Here is a 27,288-nt window from a genome sequence, read left to right as displayed (position 1 = left end):
ACTGCAGCCATCCCCTTCCTTCCCTCAATTTGGGGGTCTTTAATGCACACCCCCCACACTAGGAGTTCACCTTTCTCCCCCTAGTGGCCACCCTGGGATGGCATCCATGTCCAGCATCAGAGAATTTGTATTAGTGAACACATCTCCCTTTCCCTGTTACCTTGGTGACTAGATCCCTCAGTGCTGATGGCCTGTAAGGAAAACCCCCCAGACATCAGATAGAGCCAGAATGGCTTCCTGTCTTGATTGCTTTTGTTAGGTTTGTTTTTTATCTATCCAGTTGCGCCAGGACATCTTACCACATTACCCTTCACGGCGTCAGTAACCCCCCAGCTTACTCCATCAGCTCCTAGGCTGCACATAGCCAAGAAGCTGCTGTCCTGTTGCCATTTATAAGTTCCATTGCAAAAGAACCAGCACTTCCCGCAGACAATCACAGGAAATAAGTTACTTACCAAATCTGAAAAAAGTAACATTTGTTGAGTTTCTGCAGAAAGTTTAAGCAAAAGTCGTTTGCTGAGCCCCTGTGCTGTACTGAGAACTATTCTAGACTCTGGCTTGAGTAGAGAAGTGAAGGAACCGATAGTGACAATCTGTGTGCTGTGCATTGGTGGGGAAGGTCAAATGTCAGATTGTAGAGGTAGGTGGGTAGGGCTTTGAATACACAGGCCTCATTTTCCAGGAGATATTAGTGGGCATTATAGTCTGTTCAAATAAATTTGTGATACAGGACTTTTTTAAAGGTTTTTGCCTGGCTTGGGTGGGGTTTTGTTGTTTTCTTTTGTTTTTTTTTTTTTCAATTATAAGAATTGGCAGCCATGCTGTGCTAATAGGCATTATAACTCTCCAAAAGGAGTCAGACAGCAGAAAGCACCTCCCAGGCCTGTCTGGCTGGGGAAGCCCCGTTGTCCCTTCACACGGTATGGCTCCTGGGACAGTGTTTCTTAACAGACAACTTGGAAGATGTGGCCCTCCACTAAGGTGACTTAAGCTGGCAAGTAGCATGATTGGGCATATTTTTTCTTTAAGTTCACTCTGGAAACAGGTGTAGAAGATACATTGGAGAGGGGAGGAAACCTGCTAATGGTGACAGTTGCTAAAGTCTAGTGGTGGCACCTTGCAAGAACCTGACCTGCATCGTCTCAATGAACCTTTCTAACAGTAGGTGGGTGCCATCACCCACCATTACCTGCACTTCATAGATTATCACAGTAAGGCTCAGTGTGGTCAAATCATGGGCACAGGGTAAATCAGAATAGGTGAAGCAACTAGGGTTCCATCCAAGACTGTCTGACCTCAAAGGCTACCTCCTGAGCGCTCTATTACACTGTCACTCAGCAGGGATGAAAGTACCCCAGGCCAGAGGTGTCAAGCATTGTAACAGTGGGATTAGAAAAGATAGTCACCCAGAAGCATACTAGCCAAGTCTAAGAGAAGCAGGGGACAGTCTGGCCTGGGGGCAGCATTTTGTACATGTGTGGAAGGATGAGCTCCTCTCTCCCTGCCCTCTTCCTTCTGAGCAAAGTGACCTGGGGGTCCTGTCCTCTTCTGCCCCACACTTTACCTGTAAAGCCATGGAGAGAAAGAAACATGGCAGCTGTGCCCATCTGTCTGGGAGCATCCCCTACCCACCAACTAAAGAAAGGGCCAGGTTGGGCCTCACTCCCAACTAATGGCAGACTGGGAAGCCACAGTGTATTTCCATCCAGACACACTCCCCATGTGCTATGAGAGATCCCAATCCTCCATCAAGTCCCTCCACCAACTTTTCTCTGGGGCTACTCTGGCAGGCCCTGTGCTAGACATCAAGGATCCAGGTACACCTGTGACATGGGCCCTCCTAGGAGTTGAATTCAGAAAATGAATTCCGGGGCTGGGGATGTGGCTCAAGTGGTAGTGCGCTCGCCTGGCATGCGTGCGGCCCGGGTTCGATCCTCGGCACCACATACAAACAAAGATGTTGTGTCCGCCGAAAACTAAAAAATAAATATTAAAAATTCTCTCTCTCTCTCTCTCTCTAAAAAAAAAAAAGAAAGAAAGAAAAAGAAAATGAATTCCAAGGCAGGTTTGAGATCCAAAGATTCATCCTTGCCAAGTGGCCCTAAGTCAGCACTGGCAGAGAAAAATGTAATGTGATCTACATGCATGAGATACTCATAGGATTCTGAAGGTTTTAGTAAAGATGTTTAGGTAAAAAGAGGGGCTGGGATTGTGGCTCAGTGGTAGAGCGCTCGCAGCATGTGTGAGGCACTGGGTTTGATCCTCAGGACCACATAAAAATAAATAAATAAAATAAAGGCATTGTGTCCATCTACACCATATATATATATATATATATATATATATATATATATATATATATATAGAAAAAGAAACAGGTCAGATTGGTTTTAGTAATACATTTAGCCAAGTGTATTCAAAATATGATCATTTCAACATGCAATCAATATTGAGGAGGGGAATACTAAAGACAAAACCCAGGGTGTTTTCTCAAAATATGGTCATTTCAACATGCAATCAATATTGAGGAGGGGAATACTAAAGACAAAACCCAGGGTGTTTTGAGTGCTTTGCCACCAAGCTACTTCCCCAGGCTTTTCTGATTTTTATTTTGAGATAGGGTCTTGCTGAGGCTGGCCTTAAAACTCATGATTCTCCTGCCTCAGCCTCCAAAGTCACTGGGATTACAGGTGTGTGCCCCCACACCCAGCCATAAAAAAAATTATTGAAAAATTTGATGTTTTCTCACACTAAGTCTGTAGAATCTAGTACAACGTATTGCACACTTACAGCACATTTCATTCATACTCACCACACAGGGTAATGGCCCCTGTGTTGGCTCGTGCAGGCCTAGTCACTGTCAAATGATGCATCTTTGAGGATTGAGGGACTGGACAGGGACCAACTAGAAGCCAGCAGGGTTTGCTGAGGAGGAGGGTGGTCTCTGGTCTTGGCCTTGTGTAGATTTTTACTGTCCTTTCTCTGTCTACCCATTTCCCACATCCATCTTGGGAGGGGCTTTTGAAAAGTGTGGCTTTCAAGATGAAAAGATTTGAGGGTAGAACCGAGAAGTCTGTGTTCTGTTACTTTGCTTTGCTTTTTTTTTTTTTTCTTTTTTCTTTTTGTGGTACTAGGGATTGAATTTAGGGGCACTCAAACACTGAGCCACATCCACAGCCTTATTTTGCATTTTATTTAGAGACAGGGTCTCACTGAGTTGCTTAGCGCCTCACCATTGCTGAGGCTGGCTTTGAACTCACAATCCTCGCCTCAGCCTCCTGAGTCACTGGGATTACAGGTGTGTGCCACCACGCCTGGCTCTATTACTTTTGAGTCAGATCCTGATTTTAAAAGCCAAGCACTTTATGCAAATTGTGTTTATCCATCAAGCAATTATTGAGCCAAGTATTTCTTCCCCACATCTCATACAACCTCCTTCAGGCACAGGGACAAATCCCTATGTTTAAAAGTTAGTGTGAATGTAGGGGTGAGAACCTTCACAGTAAGTCCCAAGTAGCAGGAAGCACAGGGCAGTGGGAGTCCTGGAGATACGACCTGGTCCAGGCAGAGTCTTTTTTTTTTTTTTTTTTTAAGAGAGAGAGAAAATTTTTTAATTTCTTTTTTTTTTTTTTTTTTAGTTTTCGGTGGACACAACATCTTTATTTAATTTTTATGTGGTGCTGAGGATCAAACCCAGCGCCCCGTGCATGCCAAGCGAGCATGCTACCGCTAGAGCCACATCCTCAGCCCGAGGCAGAGTCTTGAAAGACAACTTTGTGTTCACCAGACCAATCAGGACAGGGTAGGTTGTTGCACCCAAGGGGCAGGCTGGAGGGAGGCATGAGAGCCCAGTACTACTTGAGGGTCTACTTAGGGTGGGCAGGTAAAGGTTGGGGAAGTTCTATGATGTAGGGCATAGCAGCAAGTCTTGCTGGCCCAGGGCCTTGAGCTGTCATTCAAGTACAGGAGAGGCATTGAGGTTTTGAAACTGGGTGTGACATGATCATATGGCAGTTTAGAAGGTCCCCACCACCACCACAACCTAAACTGGAGATCAGAGCAAGGGGCCCTGTTAGAAGATGACCACAGTAATCCAGAGCAGAGACAAGTCCAGAACTAAAGAGTCAGCAGAGGGGATAGCTTCAGAAAATAGACAGTGGGGGTGAGGGGCAAAAGGCATCGTGATGGCCCTCTGGCTCTGTCTCAATGACTGGACACTTTCCCCAGGTCGTGTGTAAAGTGCGTCAGCCTATCTCGGTGTGTACTGATGTTTTAAGTTTCCACTTTAATGCAGCCACAAAGACTCCATCCCACTCGACCACCGCCTCCCAAGATACAGCGCTCGAGGCCCGTGAGTAGCCGGTGTTGTGCCCTCCCCACCTAACACTGCCTGAGCCTCCCCGCCTGACTAAACCGGGAGTGCGGACTCTCCTGCCTGGCAAAAGGAAACCGGGAATCGGGTTTTTCAGCTTCCTTTGCTGTGTGGCATGAATCTGAACTCGCATTTTCTGGGCTTCTCTCTCCTTTTCCTGAATCAGTTCAGCGACTTCCAGGTCGGAGCTATAGGTAGCGGGGTGCTGTGTGCATCATTTGAGTAAATGGCACAGGGCAAGGCCTGTTTCTAGCCAATGAGCTTTAAACCCTGCTCCGGATGCTTCTTCCTCACAAAGGAAGCCAAAAGTCTAGCAGCAGGGGTCTCATTTGTGCCAGCATCTGATGTCCCTCCCCTGGGGAGGAGGCTACAGCCAGAGAATGGAGCACTCTCGGATGGAGACAGGTACTGCTCCCCTGCCAGGCCTCATGGAGAGCTGCCTTCCCATGACAAGTGCCGAGTAAGTGGGGAAGAGCGAGACAAAGCGTGACAAGCCCACCAATACCTGGGAACAGGCAGGAGGGGAGAGAGGCCCATCTGCGTGTGTTAAAGAAAAATGTCATGAGATGATATATAGTGTGGGTCACGTGTTGAGCACACTGGGTTGTTTTCCCTTATAGTTTCAGGCTTTGTCCGCACTGCAACACCATAGCTAACAGGTGCCATAAGGTGGAAAGCTGTCAGGACCATTTGGTGGGAAGAGTTTACCATGGGAAGAGTTTCCCAGGCTGTTGTCCAGGCAGCCCCCACTCCATGGCCAGGCAAAAGGGGTTGGTTGCAATCAAAGTATGCCATGAACTGGGGCCCCAGCCCCTCCCACCCTTTCAATGCACATGTCTAGATCCATCCTCTGAGGGCACAGAGGCCAGGTCATACAGATGACCAAGCTGAACCATACGTCTTTTCATTTAGAATTCTTGGCGTGCACACCCAGCATTCACTGAGTAGTGGCTTTCTGGGTGGGTAGGAGATGTTCTCTGGTGCTGTTTCCTCCCTTTCCTCAGTGTGTATGGGAGTTAGTGGGTGGAGTGGAGGAATGGAATTTAGACATCTTTATATATAATAGTCGTGAGTCTACAGTTCTGGCCATGAAGGATGATGGATCCATCTTGTGCCCCCATCAAACCATGATTAGCCCAAACCCCGATTAGCACTTCTGCCAAGGGGCTAGAATGTTTCTGTTAATTGTCATTGGAAAAAAACCCACAAGCAACAAGAAGACCCACTATCAGGGACAGGAAGCCCCTTCTGGATCAAACCTTGTGCAATTTACTGAGCATTTCAGTACAGTCATTAACAACATGCATTTGGACTGTAGCATAATTAGGCTGGGATATTGAAGCTGTGTGGCTTTGGGCAAGAACTGAAGGTCTCTGAGCCTCACTTCTCTCTGTAAGAGACCCTTATTCATGAAAGTTCTCTGTGAGAATGAATGTGGATGACATTTGTAGAGCATCCTGCACAGGGCCTGGCACAGAATGGTACATCCTACAACTTCTTTTTTTGGGAGGAAGGGTTCATAGGGATTGAATCCAGGGGTACTCTACCATTGAGCTACATCCACAGCCCTTTTTATTTTTTATTTTGTGCCTGGGTCTCACTGAGTTGCCCAGGCTGACCTGGAACCTATGATCCTCCTGTCTCAGACTCCTGGGAGACAGGTGTGCCCCACAACACTGGACCAGGAATGACCTAGTTTTGAAAAGTCCAGGATTTTGCAGCCAGCAAATCATTTTTAGGTACCTCATCCTGGTTGAGCCTCATAGTAGCTCTGTGAAGTAGGTGTTGTCACCACCCATTTTAGAGATTAGAAAACAGATGCTAAGCAACCTAACTAAGTCCTTTGCAAGGGTCACCAAGCCCTAGAACTCATAATCTTTTCAACATCCCAAACTCACTAGAACCTCCATATCCACAGTAACCAAAATGGACTTAACTATAAAGTACAGAGGCAGAGCTTTCAACTAAGAAAAAAAAAATCAATAACTAGCTGGGCTTCCTGTGGGATCTTAGGGCAGCGTTATGTCCTGGCCGATACAGAGGTGAGGGGAACTTACCTTGACAGGGTGCCCTTTATTGTGCCTAGAACTACGCTAGGCATTTGCATTTTTTGTGTCTCGTCTGTCCTTATTACAGCCCACAGGAGGCACATGCCATTTCCCCAATTTGTAGCCAAGACCTCAGAGATGATAGGAGGCCATGCTGGCATTTGAAGCCAGGCTGGCCTCTTCTGTTCCCCTCTTGACAGCCTCCCCTGAAGCCAAAGTCAGCCATGGGTGGCTCTCAGAATCCCTAGAGGCCCCGGCTCCAAGGCAGGCAGAGAATCAGTATGACTCAGGACAGAAGTGCTGCCTCTGGAAAAACTCAAACATTGGAGACAGCTGACATGGACTCTGTGTCATCTCACCAGTATGGAGACTTGCCCAGATAAGGGGGTGCCTGGCCATCTCTACTGGTAACTGAGGTCTTAGAGAATAGAGAAGCCTGAGTGGCAACTACCTCTGCCCCTGGCTTACTGAGAGAGGCACCAAGCCTGGCACTCAGGCCATCCCTGCCCTGGGTCCTGGTATGCTCAGGAAGCAGAGGCCTAGGGGGAGCAGCTCCCCCTAGAAGTCAGAGAGGCCCACCCTCACTTGAAGCACAGTATGGCTACTTCCTGACTGTGTGACCTTAGACAAGACCCTACCTGCTCGAAGCTTTGGTTGGATGATCTATAAAATGAGTTTATCATGCCCACGTGGTGAGGGTTATGAGGTCATATACTAAGGGTTCCTAACACATTGCCTGGCATCAAGTGGCATATCCATCCCCAAAAACTTAATGCCTAGAGGCTGGGGTTGTAGCTCAGCAGTAGAGTGCTCGCCTAGCATGTGCAAGACCCTGGGTTCCATCCTCTGCACCACATAAAAATAAATAAAATAAAGGAAAAAAAAAAACTTAATGCCTACCAAGGCCACTGAGAGTCATAGATAAGGTCCATGCTTTCTGGGCTCCAAGATTCCAGGTAGTGGGAACTGTTCACCCTCAATGCATTTGTGCAAATTTCCAGAGGACACCATTACCCAGTAGGTGGGAACTGGGGAGATCTGGAGTGTGGAACACTTCAAGGGCCTTGAAGAAGATGGCCTGAAACCCCCAAGTTGGGAGCCATTGGCCCCAGCCAGGCTTTGTGGTATCACTTAGTTGTAAACATCCCCAGCAGAAGTGCAGCTGCTAGCCCCGGTGGTGGGAGCGTGGGGGGCTAGCCCTCATCCGAAATTTCTGGCAGGTGCTTTGTAGCCCAGCACCTGTGGCTGGAGTTCAGCTGTGACCACAGGATATGGGTTGCTTCTTAAAAAGAAGGAAAAACAAAGAGCAGGAAAAAAATGGTGCATGTAGCTGGTGGACCAAGGGCAGTGGCTGCGCTCTCCGGGCAGAGGCAGGCTGTGGTCCGCCCACATGCAAAGCACTTTATAAGCTCTGTATTTATTATTTCTTGCTCACCATTAAAATCAAATATACTCGGTGCTTTTGTATTCAATACACATTTAACCCTGCCGACTTAGATTTCTCAGGTTTTAAATCCAGTGGGGAATTTGGCGAGCTTCCCAACTTTCCCCTCCAGTCCCCCTTGAACCATGCTGGAAATCCCTGTTTAGCATTTTCTCCCCTGGCGCCGCTGGGATCCCGGCAGTGGTGGGGCCGCCCCGTAGTGTGTGCTAGTGTGTGCGTGTGGTTTTCTCCTCTTTCCCAGCCCCCACCCTTCCTAAGCACTCCAGGAAGAGGTATGCAGTTGCTGAAATGACGGGAGTTGTCTGCATCGTCTTGTGATTCAGGCTTAATTAAACCATTTTGTCTGTGTGTTTCCTTGCCTGGTCGTGGTCTGCCGCTGCGTGCGCGCGCGCGCGCGTGTGTGTGTGTGTGTGTGTGTGTGTGTGCGCGCGCGCTCGCGGCGCGCACTTGATTCCTCTGTGGGCCTTCACCCCTTGTGCATGCCTCTGTGTGTGTCTATGAGATTGTGTTTATGTTGGAGTCCTAAAGCTTCTGCGTATCTAGGTAGGTGTGAGGATAATTTTGTGTGTGGCTTTGTCCACACCAGTTAGGTGTGTGTGTGGCTCCGGTTGGGTTGTAACCACCAGGGTGACTGTCTCTGGTCCGTTGTGTCTTTCTCTCCCTCCCCCACCCCCGTCTGTTTTATCATCCCTAATGAAGCAGTCTCCTCCATCGATCCTGCTGATTGCCAACCCATTCCTTTTGTTTGTTGGCGCTGAGCCATTCAGCAGCACTCTGACAGCTCAGCTCGTCTAATTAGCTCTGTTGTTCTTTTTCCCCATGTTTCACCACGTTGCAAGTTCAGTTGAAGTTGCCACAAACTTAATCCCCCCATTTCAGCCACAAGTTCACATTCTTAACCCGCCTTTATTATAGCAAGGAGCAGCCCTGTGCAGGATGCGCCGACAGGCCTTAATGTCTGACCTTTCCTGAACCCAGTGCCCCAGGACCCCCAGGGAAGGGGCAGAGCAGCTCCTCCATCCCAGCTGCAGTCTTGCCTTTGTCAGGGGAGGTCTGGGGCATTTTTCCAGCCAGGAACCCTGTTTAAAGCTGCCAGGGGAGTCTGGCCAGGGAAACCAGCTCAGAGTTAGAATGCGGGGTGGGTATACCCATTCATTTATTCAGCACATGTTGACTGAACGTCTACAGGCACCATTCTGATAACAATAATAGTGACAGTATTATGTGCCTCTTAGATTCGAAGTGCCAACCTTCATGTGTTTCTAAAAATCTCATTGAGCTTCCATTGCATACCAAGCACTATGCAGGATGCTAGGAAGGAAAGATAATCCTAAATTTCATCCTCTAATTCAGAGGCACCTCCCCTTATTTCTTTTGTTATTGATAAGAAGGGAATATCGAGGTCACAGCAAAGCAGGACTAGCATTTATGGAGCCCACACTCTCCCCCATTCTTGAGTCTTCACAGCAGCCCCGTGGAAGGAAACAGAGCATGTTTGGTGGAACACATTTGGTTTTTACCACATCTCTGATTTGCCAAACAAAGCTAAGATCAGATTGACCATTTCGCAGGAAAAACTTTCATTAGATGATACATGCACAGATGTGAGGGCTTGATGAGACTCTATTATGATTCATCTTGTATGCAGCCAACTTCTGTAATCTTGTTCCTTAGCCATTGTTCTATGTCACCCACAAATTGTTGAGAGTAGGGGTGTTCAGGTAAAAGGGCAAGCAGGAAGAGGAGTGTGCACAAACTCTCCTTCTCTGTTGTCGGTGGAATTTGGCACTTGTGGCATCGTGTCTACAGGGAAAGCAAGCCCCCTGCCCAGCCACAGTACTTGGCTTTATTGGTAGTGAAATTCACGGGGCACTTTCTTAGCTTGGTTCTCTGTCTCTCTGACATTGGAAATGGTCAGAGATGGTGGTATAGCCATGTAAAGTTGATTGGACTAAATGAGTCTTCTTTTGAGCAAACCTACAAACTCTCAGCCTGACCCCTACCACACGCTCTGGTGGGGGAGAGAAGCATCCTTGTTTGTTTGTTTTTGAGAGGAGCGTCTTTTTCCATGGGTGCTCATCTTGGCTTTCAGAGATGGCAGGTCGGGATACCCCAGCTTGTCACTTCAGTGGCACCTATAGGCTTGAGAAGCTGTCCACTCCCCAGTACACCCCCATCACCCTTGGGCCAGATCTGTGCTGTGAGGGTGGCCATACCTCAGCTGAACCCTGCTGGAGGCTGGTACAGGGGTGCCCTGGGAAGCAAAAGGATGTCTTTAATTGTCTCTCCCATAGAGAGAAGAAAAGAAGCATCCTGTAATTGAGTTGTAAAATGAACAAAATACACATGTATTCCCCAGAAACAAGTCTGATGAAACATCTCTGCTTACACACTGGTTTCCGGATAACAGGAGGGCAAGAGATTTATCAAGGATGAGGGCCTCATTGCTGGGTCCCTTATGTACATCATCTCATTGATGTACCCTCACTGCAGCCCTGCAAGGAGGCTAGTGGGACTGTTCCCGTCTTGTAGATAAGGAGAACCTTTCCAAATGTATCTATCTGCTGCACTTGACACTGTGGGACTTTTATAGCCTGTACCTTAAAAATACCTACACATTTCTTTTGGGGTTGCTTGTCCAAATCTTCAAAATGTCCCTGTGTGGCTTTCCCAACTTATTTCTTCTTGGGCTTTTCCTGTGCCCCTCCTAGGTGCGCCCACCCCGTCCACATGTTGTCAAGAGACCAAAGAGCAACATTGCTGTGGAAGGCCGGCGGACATCTGTCTCAAGCCCTGAGCAGTAAGTACCATGGCTTTCCTCCTTCGGTCTGCAGGAACCCAGTTAGAGCAGTGCTTTGGGTGCCCAAGAGTGCCACCCTGGCCTCTTGAGGTTTCCCTGGTGCCCCAAGCAATTGTTTCACCAAGAGGTCTATGAGAACAGGGCTGGGCCTTTAGTGTTAGCTTCAGTTGGTTCCTTCTGCTCCTTTCAGTTGGATCAGTGAGAGACCCCAGAGGCCAGGGAACCAAGCACCTGGGCTGGGTGAGTGAGGCCCAAAGGGCACTAAGCTCCAAAGAAGGTCTAGAATTATACGCAGAATATGTCAGGTCCACAGGTAAAGTTCAACAACCTAGGTGGCAAGGCCAACTGTTTAACAAGGCCATGCCCTCAGACATGGTGGTGCTGAAGATCTCTGTGGCTCAAATTTGTTTGCAAGTCTTCCTCACTTGCTGCTCCACCTCACCAGGCCCCTTTGCTCCCCTGGGCCACAGTGTTAAGATGTCATGGCTTTTCCTCGCCACCTCCCTTCAGACCACAACCCAAGGCTGGCTTGGGTTACCTGGTGAACAAGTGAGGCAGGATACAAGCCACGGCCAGAGGCTGAGTTACCTGAATTAGGTCAAAGCCAGAAGCTCCAGACAACCTGACTCCAGAGCTTTCTAGAGAAGATGCTGCTTCCCTTTGTCCACAGGGTTCACAGCCCATGGGCTTTGCCCAACCACCTTAGCTGCTCCACACCAGCTTCCTGCATTGTCTTTAGGAAGAGCATGATCTCGTCTTGACCTGGGTTTTGGAGAAATCAGAAAATTTAGGCCTTTGAGTGAGAAGGGGAATGTTCCTCCTGTCTGGTCTGCTTGCAGAAAAATTCCCAGGGAAAGAAGTTAGGGAGATGCCAGGTCCTGGCCCTATTTGGAACCAAAAGGAAGAAACAATTCTGAAATGTCAAGCTGTGGCCTAAACCAGGTTATGGGGCACTTCCTTTCCCAGAATTCCCTGATTTACAATCAGATACCACTTGAGACTCCCATGTCTTTATAAAACCAACCTACCTGGATAGCCAGAGCTCAGGGATGAGAGAGTGTATATGTGTGTGTGTGTGCATGTGCATGCACACGTGCATGTGTGTAGATGCTTGGTTGTGTGAAATTTCCGGGAGAGGTCTCCCAAAGTTGGGTGTAGATTTAACTTATCCTCTGCACAATAGGCTGGTGGGAATGTGGAGGCTGGCTCTGGCTATGGGCTGTGATTGCCCCCTCGTGGAGAGAATGCTGCATAGCTCTAGAGTTCCTCAGGCCCTAAAGATTTCTGAGAGGGATGAAACTAACCACTTATCCTTAATGTCATCTCTTAAAAACCAAACTAAATCTTTTAGACACTCTGTTGGGACACAGGTTATGGGCCTGTGGATAGTGTAACCCAGGCTATCCTTATGTTGCATAAAACATCCCAGACCAACCACACTGCACATCTGTGGAAAAGCATCACCCATTTTGTGACCAGTTCCCTGGTGACCTGCATTTGCCCAAAATGATATTTTCCTCCCTGGTTACAGGTTGGACTTCCCAACCACATTTATTTATGCTGTTGCTCTTCCAAACCCAGTGAGAAGAGATGACTCTAGTGTGCACCACAGAGCCAGCATTGATGCCGTTTCCCTCAATATCACCTTCGCTGTGTCCAAATTGATTTTCGTTTCCTTTCACAATGTGCCCCATATTGGATTTCTTCTTGGGAAGTATCTGGGGTTGAAATGAACCAGTGGGAGCTGACTTGGGGATTGGCAAACTAACAGTGATACAAGACAAATGACAGGACTTCTATGACCATGCCGCATGGCAATTTGGGCCTATAAGGAGGTAGAGCAGTACGTTGGGGGACATCATTGCAAGGGTTTCTTTTCACATTTTCTTAATGAGAAGGGGAGGCTGTGCTCTCATACTGCCAGTGACATTTCTGGTGCCACCCGGGTGTTTTCCTGCATCTCTTCCATGCCGCCACCCCCCCCATAGTGCTCCTCCACTTCCAAATGCCATGTCACAACAGCACTTGGATGTGTTTTTCTCAACTGTCATCAGCTCCAGCTGGCAAGACCAACTTCTTGAAACACAGGAAGCATCCAGCGGAAAATATTTTAATAAAACAGACTCCTCATAAAATATTGTTCTGGGGGGAAGGAAACCAACTCCTCCAATCTGTCGGCATTGTGTGGGGAGAGACAAGAAGACAAGCTGGCAGGCAGGAGCCAGAGCCTAATGGGCGTTCGTCGGGGCTGGTTCTGTGTGGGGTACATGGACTTGGGGCCTGGCCTTTCATCTGGCCTGGGTTTTCTTGTATGCTGGGTCTTCATCTCCACTGGGAATATCAAAGCGCCTCAGAAACTTAGAGAATTGGGGCGGCACAAGAGGATGTGGGATCTTTGAAGTTGAGGGGGGAGATTCAGTCCTCCTAACTTCTTGTCCCAACCCTCCCTTCCAATGGCACATCCACATCCAGTAATTAACTTTTCAGACAGCAAGACAGAGCTGATTAAGAACAACAGCATCCCCTGCAGCCACTGAACATCCTGGGATCTGATGACACTCAGCAGACAGTGTCTTGCAGCTCTCTGGCCACTCCATCTATGCATTTGTGTGTCCAGTCATTCAAAAAATATCTCTGAAAATCTGCTACATGCAGGCTGCATAGCATTTTTAAAAGGAGGCCTTAACTGGGAGTTCACATGGTGACTCTTCTTTGACCTGCATTTGCCCAAAATGATATTTTACTCCATCAAAAGTTCTTTCTGGTACTGGGGCTATAGCTCAGTGGTAGAGCGCCTACCTCGCATGTGTGAGGCACTGGGTTCAATCCTCAGCACCACATAAAAATGAATAAAGATATTGTGTCCAGCTACAACTAAAAAAATATTTTTAAAAAATGTTCTTTCTGAATCAAGAATAGGTTTCTGAGCCCCATGAGGCCATTTATTAGCATTTGGAAGGATACTTCCAAAAGATTTCTGGGGAAACATTCCCTCTGTTTTTCAGTTACCTTTAGCTGATTAACATGTAGTTAATCTTTTCCTTCAAGAAATATTAGCTTCTTCTACTATTATTCAGAGCAGGGCGGATGGGGTGTTCTCAACTGGCAGGAGAGGTCTGGGTTAGATGCCAGTCAGCACAAAGTGCCCTGGAGTCCCTCAAAGTCCTAGGCCCTCTGAAGCTGCCCATTTCCCCTTCCACAGAGTGGGAGCTCAGGCTCAGGAAATGCATTTGACAGTGTTCCCAGGGTTCCCCTGTTAGAAGGTGGCAGGGCCAGGATTCAGTGTCCTGGTCTGTTTCATTCTCTGTTGCACTCTGCTGCCCTCATTGGGACAGGCTTCCAGGCCCCAAGTTATTCCCTCTTGGCTTTTCCATTTGTAGTCTGGTTTTCCCCCAAAGGGATAGCTTCATGTCCTAAGATGACTCACCCAGCTCACCACACCTCCCCTTGGCTTCCCTAGAGCCAGGGATTGCAAACTGGAGCCCCTCAGCCCTCCTTCTGCCACACAGCAGTGTCCACAGGCAGCTGAGTGTTTCTACCTGGGGAAGGAGGAAGACATAACATTTACTAAACATCCTCAAGATTACAAAAGGCAGGTGGTGGCTTTCCCGCTTAGCAGATAGAGAAACTGAGGCTCAGGGAGAAACTTTCCAAAACTTGTCTAAGGTCTCCGGGCCAGAACAAGGTACATCCTTTCTTCACCACCAGTCAGGGTTTTTGTTCACAGCCTAATTATGCCTGTGTGCCACTCTGACTAGTGAGAACGTGGCTGCCGTGGTGGTGAGGGAGGCTCACAGCTCCCTGCCCGTTAAAGGTGAGCCTTGGTGGTTTCCTGCTGAAACCGACCTGGCTTCCAGGCCCCAAATTTTTCCCTTTTGGCTTTTCCATATTCCAGGGAATTTCCCATTCATCTTAATGCTTAGAGCCAAGAGCCAGCTTGGAAATGCTACACTTCGATCAGAACTGCCTGCCCCCTATGGACTAAGGCAAGGCTGGGGTGACCATGCTGACCCCCAGGTGCCTCCTTCTACCAGGCAGGCTGCCATTTGTTCCCTACTAGGAGGTGGCAGCCAGTGGCTGAGAATATGGAGGGAGATTATTTTATGCATTTGCCAGCTGGTTAATCTTCACAACCCAGATGCAGGCTGTCCTCTGAGTCCTAGGTCAAGGCACTTGCAGGTAGCAATGGGTCTGATGGGGACTGGGCATGACACCTGCCCAGCTGAGCTTGTTTGACTACACACCTTGTCTCCTAATGAGTGGGACTAATGAGTCTGCCTGACCCTGTGCCCCATATTAGATCTTTAGATTGTTTCCAGGTTTTCATTCATATGATAAATGCCAGGGTAAATATCTAATCCTCCAAGCTTTCTCTCATTTTATATCATTATAAGAAATGGAATTAACAACTACCTTTAGCTGTGAACTATGTGCTAAGCACTTTACATATACCATTTCATTTAGTCCTTGCAGGAAATCTTGGGAGCCAGGTATTATGAGCTCTATTTTATAGAACTAACTGAGACTCCAAGAAGTTGTCACTGCCCTTGGTCACACTGCTAGTTATTAGCAGAGCTGAACTTCAAACACGTCTCTCTAATGCGAGAACCAATGCTCTTAACCAGTCATGTAAGAAGATGTCTGCCCTGTATTGCTAAAGAACTTTCTAAAAGAATTGTACTATTTTATACACCCACCCAAACTGGAATCCCCCAGAAATCTGTGGAGCTGGCATTAGACATCCTCTGAACAAGGAAATGCCCCACAGGCGTGTAGCTGCATACAGCTGGTCAGATCTATACACCAAATGGCCAATCAATGCTCCTGAGGACCCCAAGTATCTGATCAGCTGAATTATACCACGTGACCCAACCCCGGGACCCAGAAGATTAGAAGAAGCTGCCAGAAGCATTTAGTGAGTACTCTGCCCAAAGCCCAGATCTCAGAACACTTGGCATACGTCTCTCTTGACCAGTTGCTAGCAAAAAAATGACATGCTTCTTTGGCACGGCAGACATACCTCACTTTCCTCTATGCCAGTTGTTCTGGCTGTTCTTCACAACAGGACAGAGCCCCTTTCCCTCCTGCACAGCCCAGAGCTGCCCTGAGGGTGTGGGTCAGTCATTTGGATGGTGGCCTGGTACATGGGCAGGACTTTGGCATCCAACACTCTCAGGACATCCCACCACCAACCACCAGCCCTGAGGCTTTGGGCTCCTTGCCGTCTGCTTTTAACACTATGAACATCCCAAGAAGTGTGGTTTGGGAAACTGCCCACAGGAGCCATAGTCACATCCTGAGTTAGCAAAGCACATGGCCTCCCCTCCTGCCTCATCTCTGCAGCCACTGCTGTGGCCTCAGCACTCTGCCCCAACACTCCCCCTCCCATGTCCATAATCTCCCAAGATGCTCCAGATGTAGCACTGACCTACCCTGCTGCAGTTTTCCCTTTGCATCTCATGCCTGCACATACACCAGTGGTCTGCTAGCTCCTCCAAGGCAGGAGCTGTGTGTCCTTTAGCTTTGACTCTCCCACTCCCAAACCAGAACCCAGCCTGGACCTCTGCTCAGAGATGTTTCCTGAATGAATGAGCAAAGGAATTAATAAAGGAAAGTTCCACTTTTAGCACAGCACCCTGGCAAGGGGCAACTTCAATTAACAGCCACAAATATGTAAAGAGCACCTACCATGTGCCAGGTATAATCAGCACTTGAATATTAAACTGCCAGTACCTTGCCTTCCCTGGCCCCATAAGAACCAGGAACTGTGCTCAGCCCCAGGAGCAAACCTCTATGATGCCAGCTGAGCCCTGGGCCCCAGCAGGGAAGGGGCAGCTGTCCTGATGCTACCTACTGGCAGGCTGCCAGGACCCACTGCCTGAGTGGCCAGGAGTCCAAACACCCAAGCAGAAGGTCACAAACCAATTAGCAGGGCAAGAGGCTTCCGACCTGGTTCACACCCCCACTCCACACCAGTGGATTCTAGGCCTTGGAGACAAAGCCAGCCTGAAGCCAGACATGGAGCCTGAGCCAGAATGGAAAAGCAAGAACTGCCAAGGAACCCGCTCCCCATCTCAAAGCTCCCATGATCCACAGCAACCCAAGAAAATGCAGGACCCTCTGGTTTCCATTACTTCTCCATGGCCTTGTGGAGGGAAGGACTTTTCCCAGGACCTGTCACCACAGAGAAAGTTCTTTACTACTGGAAAACTGAGCCTTAAGGATGCTGTAGAAAAGGGCCCTTGCCTCAAGAAGATTTTAGTTGTCTCTGAAAAGCTTTGCCACCCCTACCGAGACCCCAACCTCTCACAGATTCCGTGTCACCATTTCTGAAGGGCACTTGGTTAACTTCCCTGCACCTCTGCCCAAAATACCTTTGCCACCAGTTCATTGTTAGTTCCACTCAACTACAAGGGAGCCAGAGCTGTAGCAGGTGGGACAGTACATCCTGAAGCAGGTTGTGCACCCAGGGCTGCCAAATCCCACGTGCACTGCTCTGTCACTGCTACCACTTACCACAGTCCCCAGAGTTGAAGGACAGTTTTTATGCACAGTCCACAAATGTCTCTTCTTGGTCAAGGAAAGCACCCCGAAGGTGTCCCCATCCCTACCTTCCTTCCAGCACAGCCTAGAGTGTGGTCAGAGGAGCAGAGTCCACATGCTGTGCTCAGACCTCTCCCTGTGTGACTGTCCACCCGTGGCTTGGAAGTACTTCTCAAGACATGTTGGGGCATAGATCTGGAACTGCAAGACGGGGGTTAGTGACTATTGTTGAATGAATGAACATGTAAGGGAGAAATAATTCATCAGATGCACCAGTGAAAGTCCAAAAGGCATAACCCAGGACATCCGGCCAGTATGGTTTTCTGTTCAACTGCCTGCCACCCTGAGGCCTCATGTCACCCAGCCTTGCCCAGGGCTCTCAGTCCTTGTGCCAATCCAAGGCCCCCACCACCTGCCCTTCCAACCCATCCAGCCTCTTCTCTGAACTGTCCAGCCTGAAATCACCTCCCTTGCTGCTCCTCATAGCCACCTCTGGGCCATTGAGCAGCTACTACATGCTCAGGATGAAAAGCTCAGCACCCACACTGCCTTCCTGGGGAGCCTGGGCCAAGATCCTCTGCACAAAAGCCCCAGCTCTTACACTGGGCCACTCAGGAAGGAGCTTTAGTCCCAGTCCAGAGCTTCCTCTGGTTCCTGAGCCATGCTGGTTCCTCCAAAGACCTTCAGTATTACTTCAGAGCCTTTTTCTATTCTTTTACTTACCACTAAGGGTGTGGTCTGGAGCACCAGCCCTGTATCACAGTCCTGGAAAAAAGCCAACAGAATTTCCAGACAAGGCTTCACAGATAATTGCCATGTGCTGATGTGCCCAGCTGAGGACCAACTTGGCCCTGGAAGGCAGGGACCACCTTCTTTGACCCTGCACAGTACCCAGCATCCGTTGGTTAGCAGGTAAACATGTCACATGGGTGGAAAGTGAGTGTTTGCTTTGCACAAAGCACTCTGCTAGGCCCTCTGCGAGTATTTTCATTTGACTTTTACAGTTCATCTTTCAAAAGAGCCGAAAACTCCATTTCACAGAGAAGCAACTGGGGTCCAGGAAGGTAAAGTGACTTTTCCAAGGTACCCTGGATAAGAAGGAATGAAAAGTGGACGGGCTGGCATTGGCTGGGCAGACAGAACCTGGCCTCATCCTATGGCCTGTCCCTGCTCATCACCCCACCAGGGCCATGTCACCAAGGGGTGATGAGTGGCCAGGCCATTTACAACATGAAGACACTTTGTGCTGGAGTGAAACGATCCTTTAAAAAATGATCACCAGCTCCCCTTCATTACCTCCAGAGACCGAGTCCTGGCTGATTTCTTCCCATCTTTATCTCAAGTACATTTAAATGTCAATTAAATTTGAAATATCTACATTTGTCAGCATTTCATTTTGGGCCAGCGTGACGTGCTGCTGATTTGTCCACGCGATGTGACACATGAAAAAAACTCTCGAGATGCAGATCTTCCTCATTAAAAAATAAGCCAGTGCGATCCGGGTGCAGCAGAGAGCACAGAGCGCCTCCCCGCTTCCTGACGCCGTGTCTCTGACATGGTATTTAAAAAGGAACAGCCTCGCCTGTCACCACTGTCACACGCGCGTGCTAACTGGCGACACGTTAAACCAAACATTAGAAAGGGCTCAGGAGTCATCTGCATGGGAACTCTGCGCCAGCGCTGTGGGCAGAGGCGGGGGCAGCTGTGGGGGCCGCTGGGGTCCGAGCACTGATGGACAGCGGGCTTTTCTTTTGCGCTGAGACATCGGCAGCCCTCGCTGGGGAGCCGAGTTCACTGCGACCTGCCTTTTCACAGAAGCCCTTTGTGTGTAATAAAATCCAGGCAAGTGGTGGGTGGCAGCCTGCGCGGTAGTAGCTGAATTGGGTTAATGAGGAAAGAGGTACACTTTTTTTTTCCATATTCTGCCTTAAGCTAATAAAAAATTTAAACCTGGACGTTTTCAATGGTTCATCCTTTATCTCTGACAAATATCTGACTGTATGTTTCAGGGGGGAACATGAGCAGCTGAATTTAAATAAGTTTATTTTGAAATCTTACCTTTCATTAAAAGTAGAAGGGGAAATACCCTACCTCTCACTGCATTGTTTCAGATCTGGGAAACTGAAGAGGTAGGAAGACCCCACAGTGGTTTAGAGTCAAGCAAATCCAGATTCAGTTCCCAACTCTGCCTTCAGCTGCTGTGTGACTCCAATAAGGAGCTCCCCATCTCTGGGCCTTGACTTCTTTGTCATAAGGAATTAGTGAAAAATTGTATGCATAGCATTTGGCTTATGAATTCTTCTAGGGTCAATGTGGTCATCCATGTGTCCTGGACATGACAAAGCTCTGACCTGTCCAAATCACATGGTAAGGTTCATCCAGGTGCCTTGTTGCTCTTGAGAGAGTAGTCTCCTCCAGAGACACCCTGAGCCACTTGTCAAAGCCACTGCCCCACCAGTCTGGCCCAGCAAGAAAGCCAGCTGCAGGAAGAAGCTGCTTAGTGGGCTGGAAAGCGAGGCTCCCTCTCCTCCTGCTCCTCACTCATACCTGTGCCAGAGACACCGGATCTTGACTATGACCTACACAGCAGCAGCCTGACTTAACGGTGATGCCAAGACCCGTCCAGCACAAAGGACTTTGTTCTTCTGTGAATCCAGAAATTCTGGCAGGTTTAGTGGCCTTCAGCTGACATACCAGTCTGTGATCTGTGCTTTCCTGTCAAAGTCAGAGGAGGGGCCTTGCTCAGGTGGGTGAAAGAAAGGCATTCACAGTGGATTCAAGGGCCACCTGAGAACCTCATTCCATTTGACCCAGAATTACTGGAGATTAAATACTATCTATGAAGCAGCAAGATGCGCAGCCAGGGAGAACTAACTCTGTCTAGGGAGAAAACTCAGCTGGGAACTCCAGGGAGCTTCCAGGGGCTGCCATTTGGGCTGAGTCTTCAAGATGGAAGATCAGTGCACCATGTGGAGACAGAAGGGCCTAGTGACAAAGGGCACATGACTCAGAAATGGGAAGTCAGTTGAAGTATGCTGGGAGGGCAGAGGGGGCCACAGGGGTGGGCAAGGCCACATGCACTGACCTCCCCTGCATGGAGCCAGGACTTGGCACTGCCTAAGGCAGCCCTCACCCACATACACCCAGCACCTTCCACAAGCCACCCAGAGTGAGGATGCCTGCTTCCCCCTTCCCCTCGCCTGCCCAGGAGCAGTGCCATATGGGGAGAAAGAACGGGTCCCCTAATTTTTAAACAGAGCATCCTGCAAATGTCTGAATATTTTCATTCAATGAATTTACCACATAACTCATTACAGCAAAATTGTAGTTCAGAATGGCAGATTTGCAGGTTTCTGAGAAAGAGATACAGGGACAGCAATTCACAGCAGGGCTCTGGTGACCAAGTGAAGGTGGCCCTTCTGCTATGTGCATTCGCTATGGAGCTGGGGTGCTCCAAGGCTGGTCTGTTCATGCTTCTCCCAGCCAGGTCCTCCTCCTGCCCTCTCCACTGAGACCACAGCAAAGTACTCTCCCAGGTGATACCCACTATAGTCTAGGAATGGCCAATGTGTGTCCCATCCCTCTCAGCCATGGAGTGGCCTGGGAGCTTAGGGGAGCCGAACAGCGTGACCTGCCCCTTCGTGGTGTCTGACCCTGGGCTAGCAGCTTCCCTTGTTAAGCCTCAACCTCCACTTCAGTTTAAGGACAAAACTCTACCCAGCCGGCCTGCAGGGGTGATAAGAAGAAATGAGGGCACAGAGCTGAAAGGCTTGGTGGCTTTGAATGACAACCAGATTAGCACCAGCGATGGTGGGTCGCAGCACAGCCCAGTCCCAGCACTCGCCTGGACAGCTACCGCCCCTCCTTTACCCTCCGGCTGTAGTTCTCACATACTTGTCTTAGACAGGTTACCCTTCCTGAAATAAAACCTTAAAGGGACCCATGCCATCATGTAAAGTGCAAGAAGACACTGCTTTGGCTGGAGTGAAGGAAGAGGAGCAAGCTCTGCTCAGCACCCTCTCTCCACGCATCCCAAACTTCACCATCGCCTCCCAGGAATCCTCCGAGCAAGCCCAGCCCACAGAGTGGGGCAGACCTGGAACATGGAGCCCCGGCACATGGCTAGAGCAGCAGCCGTGGCAGGATGGGGTTTGAACCTCGGTCCTCCAGGTCCCGCTCCCCTTTCCCAGCACCCGCCTCTCTTGGGCCTGGTCAGTATATAATTCATAGGAGCCTGGCGTGGCGTTTCTCTGGGCTGCGTGTGTGTTTGTTTATAGAGGTAGAGCTCACAGGTGGCTGACAAGGGAGATGTATTTTTTATAACGATGAATATTTAATTTCCACATCACAGATGAAAAAGACTCTCTGAAGAAGCATCCGAGGGAGACTCCAGAGAGCGGCGCTAATCAGAAAAGGGTTTTCTCTCGAGGGCTCTTCCGCATGGCTCACTTTTTTCTTTTCACTTCTTTTTTTATTTTTCATTTTTTCCCTGATTATTGAAGTAGATATACTCATTGTAAAAAAATAAAATAAAATAAGAAGCAGGAGGGGGATCACCCATAATCCCACAAGCTATTATTGACATTTAAGCACTTACCTCTCCAGTCTGTTTTCTGTGCATTTTTCCATAAGGAGATGAGAGAGCACGCAGTACAGCCGTCCCTCGGTGTCCTCTGGGAATTGGTTCCAGATACCAAAACCCAGAGATGCTCAAGTTCCTTATACAAAATGGCATAATGTTCACATAGAGCCTGTCCAACCCTCCCCCGTGCTAGAGTATTTACTATATCCAATCTAGGGTAAATGTTAGACAAGTAATTGTTACGCCATATTGTTTAGGGAATAATATGACAAGAAAAAAAGTTGTGTATATTCAGTACAGACAGGTTTTTTTTTTTTTTTCCAAATTTTTGTAGCTGCAGTTGGTTGAATCTGCTGATGTGGAACCTACAGATAATGTAGGGCCAACCGTAAAAATTGCAATTCTGCATTGACTTTTAGATGTTCCTTAATAAACATTAAGTTTAATAGGAGGAAGATGTTAAGCCAACTGTTCCAGATTCCTATTGTGGAGAATTTGGGGGCTTTCATGTTTTCATATTATAAACAGAGCAGTGGTGACCATGTTGGGTGAAATTCTTCGTTACATTTCAGGTTACCTCAGCAGAAGTGGGATGACTTGGTCACAGATGACTGATCACAAGTTAAGGCTCTTGACACATATGGGAAACCCAGTTTCTTTTTTGCTTGGGACCAGCCTCCTCACCTTGGTGCCTGTCGGGCCCCATGCCCCTGGCCTTTTCCTTTCACCTGCCACATGGAGTTCTAACTTGTCCCTAACTACCTGTTCTCTTCTCTCTTGTCTTCCTCTGCCCCAGCCTGGTAAAGCCCTTGCGACACTATGCGGTCTTCCTCTCCGAGGACTCCTCTGACGATGAATGCCAGCGGGAAGAGGCCCCAAGCGCTGGCTTCACCGAAAGCTTTTTCTTCTCTGCTCCCTTTGAATGGTCTCTCCTTCCTTCTTCCAGTTCCCCAGGCTCAGCTTGGTGACTCTTGGGGCTGCATGGGGGCGTAGGGGGACTGTTGTGCTTGCTCTTGTGTGGGGGGAGGGGGGCTTGGAGCTGCTGCGTGCCAACTGCTCCAGGGCCAACTTACAGAGTGGGCGCCACTTCCATGGGCCTCTTCTCAGGGCATCCATTCTGCCAGCCCCACTGGGACTGTGACAGTGGAAGGAGGCGTCAGGTAATGCAGGAACATCCCCATTCCTTATAAGGGGAAAATGAAATTGCTTGTTAATGAAACTGGTGGTCACAATGAGCCTGGTTGCTGATCCCTGAGTCTTCCTTATCTCAGCACATCTTGAAAAGCCATGGAGATAGGAAGTCAGATTTTAAGTTTCAAAAAAAAGTAAATAATATGAAATGCATTATAAATACCAGCATATCCAAATGTTCTGATCCACCTTTTTTTTTTTTTCCCCCATACTGGGGATGGCACCTAGGACCTTGCTACACAAGCACTAAACCACACCCTCTACCTGACTTTTTAAAGACATTTTTAACATTATTGTTTATAACATAAATATCATACTAATTACAAATAGCTTTTTTTTTGTAAAATCTACCTTTAAAAACTAAAATAAAACAAGAGCCAGGTGCATGGCACACTCCTGTAATCCCAGCTGCTCGGGAGGCTGAGGCAGGAGGATCACAAGTTTGAAGCCAGCCTGGGCAACTTATGAGACCCTCAGTAACTTAGCGAGATCCTGTCTCAAAATAAAAAAAGTGGGCTGGGGATGTAGCTCAGTGGTAGAGTATCTCTGAATTCAATTCCAGAAAGAGAGAAAGAGAGAGTTCAGAAGGTTCATCTACCCCAAAATTAATTTTTTTGTAGTGCCCCCTTTGCCATTTCTTGTCCCTCCACCCACAAGAGCTGGGACTGAGCATAGTGATGTCCATTGTCTGTTTTTATTTAACAAGGTTGTATGAGTGTTTTCATTGGGAGCTTTTAAGGATGGGAATGGCCTTTGCTGTGTGTCCACGTGTCCACAGCCTTCCAGGAAGTGGGCTGGTTGGCCATTTTGCAAAGTGGGCCTTTTCTCCCTCCATCCCCCTCACTGCCCCTTTTCCCAAACCCCAGCAGAAGTCCCCAGTGTCAAGTCCTTCTCCCCGGGCTGGGCCTGTGGATTATTCCAGGGACTTTAAAGTGCCTCCTGCCACTGCCCCATGGAGTAGGTGCCTTGGACCTTTCCGGTCACCAACTCACCTGTGATCACAGGCAGAACAACTTCTTCCAGAGTCCTCACTTAAAAAGTGGCCACCTGAGCCAGTATTGCCCAAACTTCAAAGACCACCTTTTCTGTACATGAATCTTTTTTAAAATTTTTCTTCTAAATGCCTTAAGAATTAGCCTTGTCTTAAACAATATCTATAATAACATAGGCTATTATTTCTAATGTTAATTTGAATCAAGATAGAACCATTGGAATAGGAAATGTACATCCAGGTATCAACTTTAAAATCGCCTTGGAGGGGTCTGGGGATACAGCTCAGTTGGTAGAGTGCTTGCCACACATGTACAAGGCCCTGGGTTTAATCCCCAGCACCACACACACATACACACACACACACACACACACACACACACACAATTATTTGGCGGAGAAGGCGGCCCGCCTGGGGACAACCCAGGGGCTCTCCCACCACTGGTCCAGCATGTTGAGTCCATGTCCTACCCCATCACATTCTCTTTAATGCCAACATTATTGAAATAATGGTTAATGCTCATTTCTTTAGCCCATGACTTCAGGTCAGTACAGGCCTTTGTGTGTGTGTTTAAAAAGGAACTAGCTCATCCTAACTCAAAACAAAATATTGGTCAAAAAGACACTATTTCTTCAAGTTTAGGAAGCACATGGACTTTTCTTTATCCTTTTCACTGTGTCCAAACTTGATTAGAGAGTCTCTAATTCCTTGATCAGATGACTTGGCCTGAGTGAGGGAAGGACTTTTGGAGTTTCTCAAACTTGGCTTCCTTTCTACCTCTGGCTTGGTGCTGTGAGATACAGTGAGTTATTTCACTTCTCTAAGCTTCCATTCCCTCATCTCCAGGGTGGGGGTGTAAGTCCTGCTTCATGGGTTGCTTCATTGAGTTAGTGAGGGCTTACAATCTGATGGGATCCCTGCCAACAGTTGGGTCTATTTGTTGAGCCCTCCGGGGACTATCCCTGCCTGGCTTCTTCTTTGAACCTACTCTTGACCAGCAGGTGGCGCCCTCCTTCCACTTGATATCTGAGCCCAGTCCTGCCTAACCAAGGGCCTCAGTTAGCCCCCCGCCTTGTAGTTAGAGGAGGCAGGACCCTGCTCTGGCCAGGGGTGCTAAGTAAGGGTTTACCCATGTGCTGATTTCTAGTGTACCCACTGATGCCCTGGGATCAGATCATGGGAAAGAAGATGAAAGGAACCTGGCTTGCTTGCAACTTCCAATATGCAAGTATACAGAAAGCTGTCAGTACAAGCCCTGGTGATAGCAGCACTCACTGGTGGGTTGTCACCAGCTTCTGCATGCCTTCTATATGCCAGGCACTGCATTTGCTCATGTAGTCACCACTACCACCTGAGAAGATGAGGCTCAGAATGTTTAAGTGACTTGCCCAACTTCCCACAAGAGATGGCATGACCAGAACTGGAACTGAGCCCAATACAAGCCAAGGCCCACATAGTCCCTCTGAGGATCCCAGGGCAGTGTAGACAGCTGCCCTCTTGATTTTCTCCAGGTCTGCTCCCCATAATCCATTCACAGCCAATTCTGTAGCTACTTGTCAGTCACCAATGAAGGAGCAGGATGGGGAACCTACAGATTCCTCTTCCAGTCCTGCCCTTTTCTTCTAGCCCAATATATGAAAACACACAGGGAGAACTAAGTGGACCTCTGCTGTGCAAGGAGAGCCAGGCCACAGAGCAAGCAGCAGAGCCAAATTTACCCCCAGGTGGCTCAGACCACAAGCTTGCCCCCTTGCTGCTGCCTGGCCCCAGCCCACATGGAGCCCCAAGACTCTCCTGTCCCAGTGGCTCCCAGGCATGGTCCTGCAGGCCTCGGTGCTTTTAGGGTCTGGGAACTGACTGATCTTCCCATGGACACCCTGGGTGGGAGAGGAAGAGTCCAGCGCACTCTGTCTCCTTTCAGGCCACAGCCATATCGGACACTCAAGGAGTCAGACAGTGCAGGAGATGAGGCAGAGAGTCCAGAACAGCCAGCACGGGAACCCAGGGGTCCTGTCCCAGCTCCACCTGACCGGGCTGCCAGCATCGACCTCCTGGAAGACGTCTTCAACAACCTGGACATGGAGGCCCCCCTGCAGCCACTGGGCCAGGCCAAGAGCTTGGAGGATCTTCGGGCCCCCAAAGACCTGCGGGAGCAGCCAGGAACTTTTGACTATCAGGTATGGTACAAATAGGGCAGGGTATCCACCAGGTACCTTCCGCACATAGGACAGATCCCTGCCCCCCAAGTCACAGTAGATGAGACAAGAAACAAACTGATTTTCCTGAGGACCTCAGCCAATGCTCAGACTATGATTCCAAACCCTGCCTGGTGGACCAGTAGCCACATCACCCTGACAGTGAGCCTGAAGAAGATGCTAGCCCACTTCCTTTGGTGTATCACAGCAATGGGCTGGTGCTCCAGGTTTGGCCCCCACCCCCAGTGGAACTAGAATTGATTCCATCCCTGCCATGTCTCCTTGGAAGAGCCTAATGGATCAAATTCTTCTATTTCTGTGTGATCACTGATCTCCCATTGTGACTTCCAATCCATTGCATTCCTTCTCTGTGCTAATTTTGTAGTTACTGGGTCACACTGTGGAGTTCATGTCCCATAATTCATGTATGCTCCCCTCTGGACATGAGGTAGCTGAGGCCAAGAGAAGGAGAGTGAGCTGTCCAAGTCAAGTAGCTTGGAAATGGCAGAGCCAGGACTGGAATCTAGTCCTCCTGATTCCTCCCCTGCTATGTACCTTCAACCAGGCCCCAAGCCTTATTTGCCCTCTCAGGTATGATCAAAGTGCCACATGCTCTGAAAAGTTAAAAAGACCAGACCAGCCAGGCACAATGGCACACACCTGTAATCACATTAACTTGGGAGGCTAAAGCAGGAGTATCAAAAGTTCAAGATCAGCCTTGGCAATTTAGCAAGACCCTCAGCAACTCAATGAGACCTTGTCTCAAAATATAAAAAGGTCTGGGGATGTACCTCAGTAGAATAGCACCCCTAGGTTCAATTCCCAATACCAAAAAAGTGAGGGGGAAGGCCAGGCCAGTGGGTGGTCAGTAGAGGTAATCATTTTCCCAAGACCAATTGACAACCACTAGTATAAAAGGACAAGAGCTGCCTCTCAAGTCCCTTTGTGCCACAGTGAGAGACCTGGGCTCTCTGCTGGTTACCTGGGATGAGCCCCTGACTGACCCAGGTCCCAGGAGCTAATTGGACACATGCCTAGCAGCACCATTCCAGTGCCCGCTCAGCACTCAGGAGGGATGGGAATGGGCATGCATTTCTCCTGTCTTCCCTGGGCCAGTCTGTG

General features: G+C 48.7%; 1 protein-coding gene across 10 annotated transcripts in view; it reads left to right on the top strand.

Moving 5' to 3' along the window:
- Positions 1 to 27,288, top strand: part of Dennd1a (DENN domain containing 1A) — a 504,614-nt gene that overhangs the window by 474,334 nt on the left and 2,992 nt on the right. Inside the window, exons 20-23 of one of the 10 annotated variants that reach the window (XM_027944539.3) lie at positions 4,295 to 4,351; positions 10,576 to 10,664; positions 22,586 to 22,714; positions 25,893 to 26,148. In XM_027944539.3, the coding sequence (XP_027800340.3) occupies positions 4,295 to 4,351; positions 10,576 to 10,664; positions 22,586 to 22,714; positions 25,893 to 26,148 (531 nt within the window). Of the gene's footprint in view, positions 1 to 3,638; positions 3,803 to 4,294; positions 4,352 to 10,575; positions 10,665 to 12,195; positions 19,163 to 22,585; positions 22,715 to 25,892; positions 26,149 to 27,288 lie in introns of those variants that run through there. The other 9 variants (XM_071600932.1, XM_071600936.1, XM_071600933.1 and 6 more) reach the window with 9 other exon arrangements.

The sequence above is a fragment of the Marmota flaviventris genome, chromosome 13 (genome assembly GCF_047511675.1).
Source record: "Marmota flaviventris isolate mMarFla1 chromosome 13, mMarFla1.hap1, whole genome shotgun sequence".
NCBI classification, from domain to species: domain Eukaryota; kingdom Metazoa; phylum Chordata; class Mammalia; order Rodentia; family Sciuridae; genus Marmota; species Marmota flaviventris.
Note: the sequence above shows the minus strand (reverse complement) of the source record. Positions and strands in the feature narration are given on the sequence as shown.